General features: G+C 40.2%; 1 protein-coding gene across 1 annotated transcript; it reads left to right on the top strand.

The window, feature by feature from the left end:
- Positions 1-7,099: 7,099 nt before the first annotated feature.
- On the top strand, positions 7,100-13,805 carry NUS1 (nuclear undecaprenyl pyrophosphate synthase 1 homolog (S. cerevisiae)). The gene is made up of 4 exons (XM_009077867.1): positions 7,100-7,221; positions 8,505-8,657; positions 12,784-12,883; positions 13,575-13,805. The coding sequence occupies exons 1-4, from the start codon at positions 7,128-7,130 to the stop codon at positions 13,663-13,665; spliced, it is 438 nt and encodes a 145-aa protein (XP_009076115.1). The 5' UTR covers positions 7,100-7,127; the 3' UTR covers positions 13,666-13,805.
- Positions 13,806-14,109: the final 304 nt, after the last annotated feature.

Raw genomic sequence — 14,109 nt, 5'->3', positions numbered from 1 at the left:
ATTATGCTGTTCAGCAGTTTATTGGCTACTGTTTCCATGTATTGTTTTATTGATGCTACAGTTGTGTGTTATGAAGTTTTACTAACATCTTTGAGAGCTGAAAATACAGCTGTGACCTTATGACTTGAGTATCAAAACACGTGCTTTTTCAGTAGTTCATTCGTCTGTTAGTTCTTTAATACCAGAATAGGTTAGTTCATTTGCTAGCTTGAATTCCAGTTTGTTGGAGTATAATTGAAGAAGGCAAGACGATGTAGAGCAACTAAAATGTTCTAAATCAGTGGCTTTTGCTGAACGTTGAGGGTCGATGAGAACAGCCTGCCAGCACACGTGCATGTTCCTCCCAGGTGTTCAGTGGGCTGCCTAGGACAGCAGCCACAACTGCTTTTTGCACAGCTGTGCTTTTTAAGCTGGTTTCAGAGAGTGAGCAAATAGTCGTTCATGTAACTCTAGTATATGCTGATTTCTGGTGATAGCACACGTGTTGCCGTTCTTTTGGTGCTGAGCTGCCATGGGGTCTTGACTGAGCATAGAGTGTTTCCAGTTAGGCTTGTCATGAGGTAGGATGTTGCAATTGTTGCTAAATCCAGTTCTGAGTAACAGTGATGAGTGGAACTCTCAGCAGTTACAGTGGGATAGTGAAGGTGAATAAAGTCAGGTACAGCTTGCTCCTACCAGTAGCAGAGGGTGAACCTTGTTCCACTGTGCACTTGTTTTCATCTTCTCACATGGTGAGTCTTACTTTTGGACTGCTGAGTTGCTTCACTAAAGGTTCTGTGTTGATACAATTTTACCAGCTATGACTTGGCAAAGTCCCCACTGGTGCTGGCTGTGGTGAGGAAGGAAAATGATGAGTGCTGTGAATCAGTGTTGGCTGTAGTGAGGTACACTTTAATTTGTTTCCTTTTCTTTCATTGAATATTTGTAGTACTGAAATGCTTCTGATTGCAACAGGAAACTTTGGTTACAAGTGTGGTCTTCCATGGTTGCATGTTCTGGAAGTAATACTGTGTCATACTGCCGTGATGGAGAGACGGGACGCCGCTTGATGCAAGCAACATGTCCGTTTATTGTTGTTTTTCACAAATGCTTATAGTCCCTTTGCTTAGCTGATTGGCTTATTATAAACTTTAGGTGTGTACCAATTGGTCAACCTAACATTGCCTATTTGTAGTACTGAAATGCTTCTGATTGCAACAGGAAACTTTGGTTACAAGTGTGGTCTTCCATGGTTGCATGTTCTGGAAGTAATACCGTGTCATACTGCCGCGATGGAGAGACGGGACGCCGCTTGATGCAAGCAACATGTCCGTTCATTGTTGTTTTTCACAAATGCTTATAGTCTCTTTGCTTAGCATATTCCCTGCTGATTGGCTTATTCTAAACTTTAGGTGTGTACCAATTGGTCAACCTAAGGCACAACTTGTTGTTTTACCCCAGCAACATCCCAGCAACTTCCCAACTCGGGGCTGGTGAGCCAGCAGGCAGGCGCTTTCTGTTCAAGGGTCCCATCTCCACACCTACTCCTCCCAGGGCCCTCAGGCGACAAGTCCTAACACATCCCCTGACTAGCCCAGACATGCTGGAGCCTTGCTGAATGCAGCCAGGCCACTCCCCACATCATACATTACTGCAAATACTTCTTTCCTGCAGGGGGTTTAAATTAAAAATGTGTCCTTAATTGTCCCCTCTATAGGAAGAGAGAGAAGCATCCTGCAGGGGGTTTAAATTAAAAATGTCCCCTCTATAGGAAGAGAGAGAAACGTAAGGTTCTTTACAGAAGTGCTGGAGAAGCACTGTATTTTCTTATATTTTAAACAAAATGGCTAAATAGGTGGTTGTTTGTGTATTCTTCAATGACAAAATAAATAGCTGCATTCCAACTGACACTGGTTTGTTGCAGCAGCTGCACCAGGGACTGTAAAGGCAGCTTGACTGGAGTTGTGCAGGACTCCGAACTGAGACATTCTCTGCTGCCTGAGCACTCTTGGAGGCCTAAGGTGCCTTTACTGCCCCTGCTGTGTAGGGGCCCTTTTCATTCTCCCAGTTTTCATTGACATGCAGCAGAAAAAAAGCCTTAATGCTACTGCATGCACCTTGGTTATTATATGTAGATTGACTAAAATTGTAGGGGTTTGATCAAGGATTTGTTTCGTTTGACTGCTGTATCACCAGTCCTATTACTGGTCAAGACCTTATCTCTGAGGGAACACTGCAGCCTTCTCATGATATCTTCTGGGCACCAGAAGCCTTTGACCAGTGCTGTATAACTGAACTTTGTTCAGTTAGTTATTTTGCCACTTGGGAGAACTTGCTTGAGTGTTACTTCTGTCCGTCAGTGAAGCTTTCCTGAAATAGTTTGTGACAAGTCTAGAGTGCTTTTTTGGAACCTTGCTGAATCTTGGCACTTGAGTACTTTGGACTTCTAAATAGATCATAGAATCATCAAGGTTGGAAGAGATTTTAAGATCCTCAAGCCCAACCAAAGGTTTCTTAAAGCCTGTAGTGTGACCGTGTTGAGAACCTGACTTTCTTCATCCTGGATTTAGCTTTCCAGTGAACTGTTTTGCCTCTGACCAGTTTTCTTTTAGAAGTGTTTTGAAAGGATAAAGTACTCCAGTATGCAAAAGAAATTATTTAATTAGCTCCAAATGTAGGATTTTAGTCTCTTCCAAATTAGTCGGATGTTTAGTTGCTTTGATCAATCCATAAAACTTTCTGGGTATGCAGTGTGTTCATTTCCGGGGGAGGGTAAATGTGTTGTGATTTTGTGTCACTGGAACACTTGTGAGATACTGGTATCACGTGGCATCTGTTGTGGCCCTTCACCCATGTGGAACATCACATTCAACAATTGCATTTTGGTGTTCTTGGACCACGTTTATTAAAAGAACTAATGCTAATCTGTAGAAGGTGCATCCTTATAGGTATGGGAAATATGAAAGTAGTATTCCTTCTTTTGATTGCTGCTGAGCTCTTTTTCTACTAGTGCACAATGTCCTTCCAAGAAATGTGTGAGGAATTATCACCTGTGAGGTTCCAAGTTCTAGCTTGAATTCTTTGTTTTGTTAGCTCCGTCTTAAGTGGCTTTAATCGGAGTGAAAAATAAGTGACTTCAGCCACATGCAAACTTGGATTATTTTTTCTAGGCTCTTGGAAAAAAAACATATATGGATGGTCTTCTCAAACTTTCTATATCCTGTGAGGTTCAGTGTAATGACCATGCTTTCCTCCATTATCAGCCAGTGTGATCCAACACAGAGATGTAGGCAAAAGTTGTTCATGTGTTAATACAGTTTCTTACATGTGCATTATTTGAAGTGGGTTATGATCTGACATTTCCCAAAATGTTAATACCCAGATTGTTACCTTATGACTCTGTCAACACTGGAAGGGAGCAAAGAAAAAGTAAATAACTGAAATGCTGTGGAAATGTGTTTTTTCATAGGCTTAACTTTGGCTAAGGTGTTCCCTTGTAAGGAAGAACTGACTCTTATTCTGTGTTTTACCAGATTCTGTTGCTTTAAAAAGTAGAGCAATTGAGAATGTTGAACTTTGAAATGCCACCAAGGCACTAACAGGTGGTGACTGTGGTAGTGTAGTCAGGCAAAGAAATGGTTGACATCACCTGGTGTTTCTCTGTGCCATTTTTTTCCTTTCAGTTCACAATTCATGTCACTTTTGCTTCTGCTGAGCTTGCAACCTCTTAATTACAAACTTTCAGTCTCTAACCCTAAAGTGCTGCGACACCACAGTTGCCAGCAAAGGGCATGGCTTGTAATTGTTGTTAATCAGAGCAACAGGTATGTGCAATGGAAAAGACCTGTGTAATGGAGGACTACTGCAGGAAGCTGAAACACTTCTGGTTTGCCTCAGCTCTAATGAGAACTAATGACCAATACATGTTTCAGTTCATGATGTAAAAACAAGAATTATCCCTGAAAACAGCTCACAAATTCTCAGTAGTTAAAAGCAAACAAAACCAAAGCAATCAAACCTAAAACCACAGCCAAAACCTGAAGATTCATAGTGTGTTGTTTTGAGAATTATGGTGCTTGAATATGTGTAATTCTTAGAACACTTTGTTTGCAGGAATGGTCACATTTGCACCAGCTTGCAGAGGCTCCAGAAATCTGACTGAACAAAACCATTTCTGCCTTTCAAAACCAGAAATTTTTCCTAATGAGAGATAAGAGTGACAATTTGTGTTCTGTATTGGAAACAGTAGTAGGACCCAAATGTTTGCCACTTAACAGCAAAGAGCTGTTGTATTGTGAAAATTCCTTAAATCTTTTGTCAGATGTTCATTTTCTGTAATGTTAAAACCATATTATGGGCTTGCTTTCAACTTCTGTGGAAGACTGAACAAAATTAGAAGGTAAATCAAGACTTAAGTTTTGCTGTCTAGGAACACTTCAATTCTGATAGTGAGTTGCTCTACTCGTGCACTTGTTTACTATATTTATCATGTATAAATTAGCAATAGCAACTTCCAGAACTAACCTGGGTATATTTCCAAAGTTTTACAAATTGAGCCTTGGAGACAAATGGGGTTTTGAGATATTGCCAGGGAAAGGGGCACAAATCTGAGCTACAGCCACGTAACATTTTTGAAGTTGAATATGAATTTGGCCCATGGATGTTGCCATTTGCAGAACTGGATTTGCAGTTGTGTGCGTTCATAAGAAAAAGTCTTACGTGCACTGAGTGAGAGACAAAGTGCTGCAGGAGTAAAGTTCCCAAATGCTATTGGTTTTAATTTAAGGTTTCAGTTAATTTGAATTTTTACTTCCTTCTGATGTGCTTCAGGATCTTCTCTCTAAGAAAACTGTATGTGTCAAGGTTGGTGGATCAGTGGGGATTTAGGTGTGGAGGCCTTTCCAAGGAAGGCATGCTGCATCTGTGAGGGACAACTACAGTGACTGCCTGTTTGTGTTAAACTGCTATTCCAAGAGCCACACACGACCCAACAACTAAGGGAGTGGGTGAGATAAATGGAGAGGATGGAAGGGTGATATTCTTAAGATAAATCAGAACAGCATGTGTAGCAAGTCTGTATCTGCTGTGTGTGTTAAGGATCTTCAGAGCTGGACCAAGTGCTTTATCTGATGTCCCTTTTACTGAGCAGCAAACACCTTGGGCTGTTCTTCTACCTGTTGCCCTCAATGCCTTCATTTCCTTTAGAGCTGAAGTATGGATTCTTACATCTGTTCTCTGGAGCTTTAACAGGAATAGGCAAAAAGATTTCATGTGAAAGGGTTTGATATCATTAGTGTTGGGTGGGAAGAGGAGAAAGACAGCAACTGCCTGTTTCCCAGATTGGGAGCCTTTTCTAGTTATGTCACATCTTTGGATATTGAATATAGTTCTTTTTTTCTCATCTCAAAAAATGTATGGAAGCCAAGTGACTCTCAGAGTTGAGGCACGTGCAGCCTTGTACGGATCTGGCTTGAAGACGGTGTGGGATTAGCAACTGCAGCAGCTGCAGTGCTGCTGACCTTAGGGGAGTTGAGGCACGTGCAGCCTTGTACGGACCTGGCTTGAAGATGGTGTGGGATTAGCAACTGCGGCAGCTGCAGTGCTGCTGACCTTAGGGATAAGGAAGACAATCAGTACTAACCCTAGCACGGAACAGACCCACCCTAGCAGAGCTGTATCAAACAGCATTACTCAAAGCAGCATTCTCAATTTCTGTTAGGTATAGATACATGCTAGAAAGCAGGAGCACAGAGTGTAACAATTTAGTTTAGACTTAGCAAAAGGTTGGTGGTACTTACAAGATTCCTTTGTCTGTAAACATGTGAAATCAGTTATAAGCATCACTAACACGTTTGTGAGAAAATAAATTACTTTTTTTTACAGGAAGTATATAGGATAGGAGGAAATCCAGATGCTTCACCAGCTATTAAAACCTCTGATAAAACCTGCAGCAAAGTACTAACTGGCCTAAAGGCTAGCATTTAAAATAAATGCATTGTATCACTTCGTGTTTCAAACTCCTAGTGGGTCTTAGCTCAGTGCTGGTGCAATATTTGACCACTACTGATGTAGAAACTGTTGTAGCAGTTTCAAATCCTAGAACCAGGTTAAGGAGATGAATCATTAGACTGATCATAAGACTATATACAAGTTCAGTGTGTCTTGTAAGATACTAGAACCAGGTTAAGGAGATGAATCATAAAACTATATACAAGCTCAGTGTGCCTTGTAAGATGTGTGTGTGGGTATTTTTAGACTGGTCAACAGAAGTGCTTGACATAAGATTTCTTAATGAAACTTGGTAAGCACTGCTGAATACAATGTGATAAAAGCACTGTCCAGTTTGAGTGAATATACCTAGCCATACTTTTGCACTGTAAATATTTAAGCTATAACATTTAGTTTGTACTGTGGCTTTTAATTAGAAATAGTTGCATTATGTTACTCAAAAGCTAGAATATATTTTAGTACAGGAACCCAAGTATGTTTGGGTAAACAAATTTTCATAATTTTTTTGTACTCAAAATATGTTTAACATAAATATGTAAGTATAGAAAGGCCTTGGGGATTGCATTAACTGCTTGGAATATACTGCTTGTGAAATTCCTGTATGAGGAAATCCATGGTATTGGCCATGGCTTAAGAGTGGATGGTTACTGTGACCTGAAATGCTGATTTCGTGGTGACTTGCTTTGCTAGCTGCAGCCTTAGTGATGTGGCAGTACGTGGTAGCAGACTTAAACTGCACTTCTGCAACAGCTTGGGCCTTAAAGAAACTTGGTGCTAATCTGACTTGGTGGTTCTGTGCTGGTGGGTTATTGCTTTCTCAGACTTTGGCTAGCATGCTAAGGAGAATGAAGTAAATCTTAAGCTATCCTTGATGCAATTGCAGATTGCTACTTAAATAATTTTGGGTGAAAGAGGAACAAAAGCACATGAGTTGTCTTTCCAAGGTCACTGACATTAGTCATGTGCAGTAGTATTTGCTTTGGATTCTTAGCCATGCCTGTGATACCCAGTCTGAAACCAGTACTGACTACCTTTTTCTTCCTGCCTAGTGTCAAGTTTATTTTGTAGCACCCTTTATAGGAGTTGACTAACATGCAACCTTTTTTAAAGGTATTTTCAAGAGGAATAATTCAAGATTGATGGACGAAATTTTAAAACAGCAGCAAGAACTCTTAGGACTAGATTGTTCCAAGTATGCTGTGGAATTTGCAAATCAAGACAAAGCTGGTCGAGGTAAGATGAATTACAAGGAGGGCTTGGTATGGCTCTAAATAGCTGTATATAAGTCATAACTCTGCTTTTATTTAAACACACTCCTGTGTACAGTGACCTTTTCCTGAAGCACTGGTTATCAGAACACATCTAGCCTTTCTGGGCTAGTATTAAACTCTTGTGGTGCTTATTTGTTCTCAACTAACAGTGAGGCATTGCTCTCTCCTTGCTGTAGTAATCATTACTGGGTTGTCCTCCCTTTAGCCTGACTGCTGTGCCATGACCCCTTCACTCCATCAGTGTACCTCAACTCCTCACTGTTTCAGTGAAATGAATTCTTTTGTTGAGAGTTGAAAAGGCACTGGAGTCAGTGTAAGGGAACTGATGTCAAATCAACAATGTGTGCATTTCCAAACACACAGCTCAAAGTGGGGAGGAAAAAGGGGAAGAGCAAAACTGCTGGTTGTCATAGCTATGTATAATGACACCAGGAAGGTAAAGGACACAAGTTAAAGGGAAATGAATGAATTCAGTGATAGCAGCTGTTGAATGTAGTTAGATGTGGAAAGCTTCCTTGGTAAGTTTATCTCTTGGGTACCTTACCAGATCTGATAATGGTGCAAGTGATATAGCGTGAGGAGACTCTTGCCTCATAATAGTGCAGACAATGAGAATGTTATTGTTGTGAAATGCTGTCTTAAGTCACAGACATAATTGCAGATTAGTGGGTGAATTCTGGAGTAATATCTGGTTCCTAGCTTCTCTGTAGAAATCTTAGATCTGTATTGTAGCTCTTGCATCAATTGTCAAGTGCTGCTGAAAGATCATGTTGAGGGAGGGCCCCAGCTTAATCATTGTGTCACCTGAATATCCACAGTAGCTGTTAAACACACCTTCCTCTTTTAGGGTAGGAATTAGATTATTTTTTTTTCTTTTCCTTTCCCTGAACTGGAAGTATTTCTGCATTGCTTCCTACCCCTTAAGGTATTATCCAAGCACCCTCCTCTCAGTGTTTTGCCTGGCAGCATGAGAACCAGTGTGAGTTCCCTGGAAGATTATACATTTCAAGACTGAATTAAACAAACCCCTTTTCACAAGATTCAAAATACTTGCCTTAAGTTTGTGGGTTTGTAATACAGCAAATCCAGATGACTTACCCACTTCTGTAAGAGATACGAGGTGTATCTATGAGTAGTTGTATGAAGTAAAGTACAAGTTACTTTCAGTCGTATTGTGCAAATATCTAAAGTATGTGCAAGACAACTTTATTTCTGTTGCTTTTAAACTGTGTTTTGTACTTTCAGTTTTAAATTGCCAATCTACATTGAAGGTGCTGTCTCCAGAAGATGGAAAAGCAGACATAGTAAAAGCTGCTCAGGACTTTTGTCATTTGGTAGCACAGCAGCAAAGAACACACACAGACCTGGATGTGAATGTGTTAGACAACTTATTAAGTAGTAAGTATGGTATGGTCTGTGGGGAGGAGGGGAAGGAATTCTCGATTCATAACAGGTTTGGGTTTTAGTACATTCATTGCTTGGAATATATGCATTTTGATGCTTAGTCTGTAAGAGTCAGTTATGATTATTTCTTTCAGGCTTTTGCTAAAAATTTCTTACTGATTTGCTCCCTTTTGAGCTGCTTCTTTAAGCAGAAAAAGGAAACGCTAAGCTAAGTTGCAGAGTGTTGGCTTTTCAGGGTTTACAGCCTCTGTAGTGTGGGCTATTCTGCAATGAGCTTTCTGAAAAAAATACTGCTGACATCACCCAAAACTAGACTATTCTAACTTAGGTTAACTTCTTGCAAGTTAGTATGCTGCAAATGTGGGTATGGCAGAGAGTCTTTTCCAGATCTAGTTACAGCAATTAAAGCCGTTTCTGCTGCCTGCCTACCACCCTGAGTGTAAATGATAGAGCACTTGCTGATCTTTTGCTGCTGTATAACCCACATTAGCTTAGTTCTCTTCATTACTAATTCATGCAGGTACCACTGTACCGAGGTGTGTAGCCACATGCAATAGCTGTGAAAAGGGCAGGGCTGCCCTAATATCACATCTGGGAGAAGTAGTTTACAACAAGTGTCCACTCTTCCAGTGATACAATGGAGCTGTAATAAGTTGCTCAGCTTTCCTAGGTGATGCATCCATGTTAATTGCAGCAGGCATTAGCTTGGCAGGATTCAAGTTTCAGACTGTACACTTCAGCTTGGATGCCTGCAGACACATTATTGTAGTGTGGCTTCCACTGGACTTTTAGGGAGTGGTTTGGATTTTTTTTCAAGTGGGTGGTCAGCTGAGTTGCTCTGCAGATGGACTTTTTGGCAGTTTGGGCACCTTTGATGTTAACTTCAAACTGAATTCTATCCCTGTTGCCAGCATGCTACATCACAGTTTATCCTGTAATAGAATCATTAAATATATTTAATAAGGCATCTGAAGAACTCACTTAAGACATCTGTCCTGTTATGCCCCAGAGGCAATTTAAGGAAATTAATAATTGCTTCTTTAAAACAGTCACTAATTTAACAGAACTGGTGACAGTTGATACCACTTTAAAACAGTCACTAATTTAACAGAAGTGGTGACAGTTGATACTGTGTGAGTATTTTGGCCAGTGATGTTTAACTGGAGCTTTTCAAACACTTGTTGATGATCTTCTGTCTAAGTGTCTGGACATATTAAAAGTATTAGGTCCAGTCTTAAAATGAGCAGTTATTTTTGAAGTATTGCATGTTAGCTGAGCACGGGAAGAGAAATCTCCTAACTTTTAATCTATTAAAACTGAACTTTGAAAAGAGGCTGCTTAATCAATGTGCCTAATAACTAAGCATAGTATCTATAACTAGTCCTGCTTATTAATTTATTTGGTTTTAAGGGCAGTTGGAGGTGAATGACTTCATGACTTAGTAGCAGCTTATGAAACTATTCGTTTTATTTGCAGGCAGATTTAGTTTCTGTGCATCCTTAATGAAACAGTATTGAATGTAAACATCTGCAAGTTAATGATCTAAGTTGAGAGTAAGTTATGAAAAGCAATACTCAAGTAGCTATATTTTTAGGGTTTGCATTTGTGGTGACTTCTGTAAATTTCTGGGGTTTCACATTTTGATTTAAGTACCTGATATGTAGTTTTTTAACTTTCTGTTCATGTTTAGGATGCAGTTGTTGAAGCCTAGTCCTAAAATGGTATGGTTCTAGCTTGTCGTGCATTTTTTGGTTCTTAATCCAGTCATGCTCTTAATTCTTACAGCTTGAGTTTTCTGCAGTGTAAGAGTACTTTGTTCTGAGCAATGCTTCAGCTAACCAGCTTGTTTTCAGACAAGTAGGTGCCAGCTGCATTGTAATGTTGTCTCTGCTTGGTGTCTGCCTTCCCAGTAGAGAACATGACTATCAATTAAGGCTGCTGAAGTTGCCCTGTAAAATCTATGTGGAGAAGGGTAGTACTATCAGCTCTACAAATTGCTTCATGTTGCCCTCAGAACTTCTCACCCAGAAGGGATGTTGCCAGATTTCCATTCCTTGAGTGTGCAAGTCTTTTGGCCTCTTTTTTCTTTTTTTTTTCCCAAGTCTGCTCCCAAATCTTTCCATCTTGTGTGTGCTAAACTTGAAGAGTGCTGTAACTCTAGCAGCTCTGAGGGAGCTTCACATGTAATTTATCTGATTAGCTGATACGTTTAGGTAGAGAAATGGATGCAAAGTGAAAAGCACAGTACCGTGTTTTTTAATAGGCTGTTCTGACAGTAATACTACAGTGTACATTTTCATTTTCCTTCAGATAGGAACCAGAAGGAAATGTTAGAATTAACTGGGCACTCTGAAGGTCTTTTCCTGTTTGAAAAGCCATTGCAGTATTGAAGATTCTGCTGCTGAACTGGCCAGCTGACGAGTACTCAGCTACTGAATCAGCTGATGAGTAAAGTTGTCCACTTCCTCCAGTCCCCACTTCTAAGTATTCACTGCTTCCCTGCAAAGCTCTTTCATACTAACATGCAAGCTTCTGAACACATAAGTGGCTTTTGCTTTACAATTTTTTTCTTAACTTTGAGATAAGATTTGGACTATGGCACAAGACACTCATATCTAAATACTTCATCCTTCCCTAGAACTGCACATGCTTGGGAAAATGGCTTCTGGTAAAAGGATGAGTGTTGTGATGATTCAGTGGGGAGGGAGGATGTGAACTTTTTGAAATCTTCAGTTTCAAAACCTGGGTGGAGCAAAATCTCATAGGATTGTCGTTTCCTGTTCTGATTCTCAAAGTCAAGTTCCCCTACAACTAAACCAGGAGTTTAAAAAGGCTCTTGACTCCTTTTGTTCAGTGGGTTCTTTTAAAACAAGTGAGAGAAGAATTGAGAAGTAACATCTGAAGTTCAGAGCAAATAGGCAGTATTAAACTATCTGCTAAAGGTATTCATTATGTAATGTAAGCAGTTGTGCAGGTAACTTGTAGAATTGGTGGGTAATGAAGGGGTGACAGGAAGTAGCATGCTATTATCATTACTATTTGCAGCATTATGGCAAAGTAGGGCTGTGGCTGCTGAAATGCTTTTCAGATGAGCTAGGTAGGGTATGAAGAACAGCTTAGCTTCTTGGGTCTCTTGGGTGCTCTGCTGGTTTTCACATGTTGCTGTAATCAATTTGCTAGAATTAGCAGGGGAAGCTGGACTCAGACTGTTTATTCTAAGCCTATTTCCTGTCTGTCAATTTTAGCCTAGAGTAGCTTAGGCATTGTAGAAGTATGTGGAAGGGAGACAGTGGGAGACGATCAGGATGCTCTGACTAGGGAAATGACAGTGACTGTGGTTTTAAGGTATGAGTAGTACGAGTGTGGGCACCTGGTGAAATTCATCAGTGTTACCTAGCTCTGCCCTGGGATGAGTCATGTTATCCACATAGTAACAGAGGGGGGAAAAGAATACTGCCCTGTCCTTTCTCCCTCATCTAACCAGAAAGATGTCAGCTGCAACAGTTTGACTGAAATTTCATAGTAAAAGTTGGTTTTAAAATTCCTGTCTAGCCCCATAGTGAAAAAGAGAAAAGTAATCTAACAGGGTGTTTGTTTACAACTTGTTTTCCTGATGGTCTCTGATATCAAGTTGGTCATCTTCAGTGAAACCTCCTTCAGCTTTTTATGTTAATAGTCCTTTTATTCTACTTGACTGCAGCTCCACATGGTTGAGTTAGGACTGTAGTAGGTAGGGTCAAGGTACAGCATGTTCTGTGCTGCTTAGATTGGGTTTGTCAAGACAAAACTAGAACAAGTCAGATTAAACAACATTGTTAAGGTCTGCTATTACTCAAAACAATGTACCTGTTCCTGTAACTTCCAAGTCTTTGAAAACTGCCTGACATAAAAATAACCATCCAGCTGGGCCTGTGGTGGCTGCCTAAGCTTTTGCTCAGTTGGTTGTGTTCAGGTGGTGCAAGACCAGTCTGACTTCTTGGGCTTTTAATTGTTAACTTGTCCTCAGGAGCTTCATTTTTATAAAACATGCATTTAGTGAAAAAGCAGATGCCTTAGGGTTTAGAATTAAAACAAAACCTCTGATTAATTTAATAAAACCTAATTCAACTTGTTATTACAGGTACAAATGGATTTCCTGATCCTGATTTAGTATTGAAGTTTGGTCCTGTGGACAGCACATTAGGATTCCTTCCGTGGCACATCAGACTGACAGAGATCATGTGAGTTGCCTATAAATGCTGTGAAACAGATTGGAATAATATCTGACTAAGCAAGTCTTTCTGTGACTTAGCTTATGGAAATAGCCAGAAGAGGAGATCCATCTAAACAAGCATCTGGAGATTGATCTGAGGGTATTTAAAAATTAAATGGAACCTGTCAAACATTCATTGTTGTTTTTTCAGTCTCAATTCAGCATCAGCAGGCTTCAGGTTTAAAGAACAGCATCTGTCACCACCTCAGTGGTCCAATCCCGGTTCTGTCAGTGTGAATTTTGAGTAGCTTACAGATTTCTAACAGGGAAACTAAGGACATAAGGGAAATAGGATAATGTAAGGTGATCACACCTCTGGAATACTTTCCAATTTTAGCAGTAACTGAACGGACTAGATTTGCTGTACTCAAATCTGAGAGCATTTATAGGGTACTGAAATGTCTGGGCATGCCTGTGCTGCTTCTGCTTTCTCTTTAAGTTGAAGGACCTGTGTGCTCTAATGTGGGAGGCTTTGATTGAGAGTGTGACAGGATATTAACAGCTGGTTTAGGTACTGGAGTTGAGTGGCAATAACAATGCTGAGAACACCTTTGCAGGGTTACTCAGGCAATAGCCTTTTAGTGATATTTCTGACTAGCCGTACAAGTAGTATGGTCTTTATAGAAGCTTGTGCTAACTTTTCTAACTTGCTTTCTCAGTTCTTTGCCTTCCCACCTGAACGTCAGCTATGAAGACTTTTTCTCTGCCCTCCATCACTATGCAGCCTGTGAGCAACGCTGGGGAAAGTGACTTCTGGCTGAGCGCATGGAGTCAGGCTTCCCGTGGGAAGGAGTTGATGTCTGTTTACAAGCACCTGTGACCCATAAGTCTGGTTCATAGTCCTTTCTTAATTTATGAAAATTCAATAAAGTGTCTTACCTTTCTAGAGAGTCTGTGTGAATGCGTGAGAATCTCTGGGGAGGGGGAATTCACAGATTTCCTTTATGAAAAAGACAGTTACTACAAACAAAGCTGTTCAAAGCTGAATTACCCTCACTTTCATGTCCAAGTGACCAAAAGAACATGAAGGAATTAAGTCTTGTGAAATCTACAGGACAGCATAAATAGGAGTTCTGTGCCCTGAAGGTCATTAAATCCAAGGAAGATTGTTTCTTTCTTTTTAATTCTTCATGGTCAGGCATTTCAGAGCTAATGGTTTATCTTCAGATACATTTACCATGTAATATGTGAATT

The sequence above is a fragment of the Acanthisitta chloris genome, unplaced genomic scaffold (genome assembly GCF_000695815.1).
Source record: "Acanthisitta chloris isolate BGI_N310 unplaced genomic scaffold, ASM69581v1 scaffold6757, whole genome shotgun sequence".
Lineage (NCBI taxonomy): Eukaryota > Metazoa > Chordata > Aves > Passeriformes > Acanthisittidae > Acanthisitta > Acanthisitta chloris.
The sequence above is the reverse complement of the archived record's forward strand: the minus strand, read 5'-3'. Positions and strand labels throughout refer to the sequence as shown.

Excerpts from the sequence above, each read along its gene's own strand:
- NUS1 (XM_009077867.1), top strand. The coding sequence starts at position 7,128 with ATGGACGAAATTTTAAAACAGCAGCAAGAACTCTTAGGACTAGATTGT. Across the intron at positions 7,222-8,504 it reads TCAAGACAAAGCTGGTCGAG|TTTTAAATTGCCAATCTACA; the intron begins GTAAGATGAATT and ends TTGTACTTTCAG. Across the intron at positions 8,658-12,783 it reads GTTAGACAACTTATTAAGTA|GTACAAATGGATTTCCTGAT; the intron begins GTAAGTATGGTA and ends TTGTTATTACAG.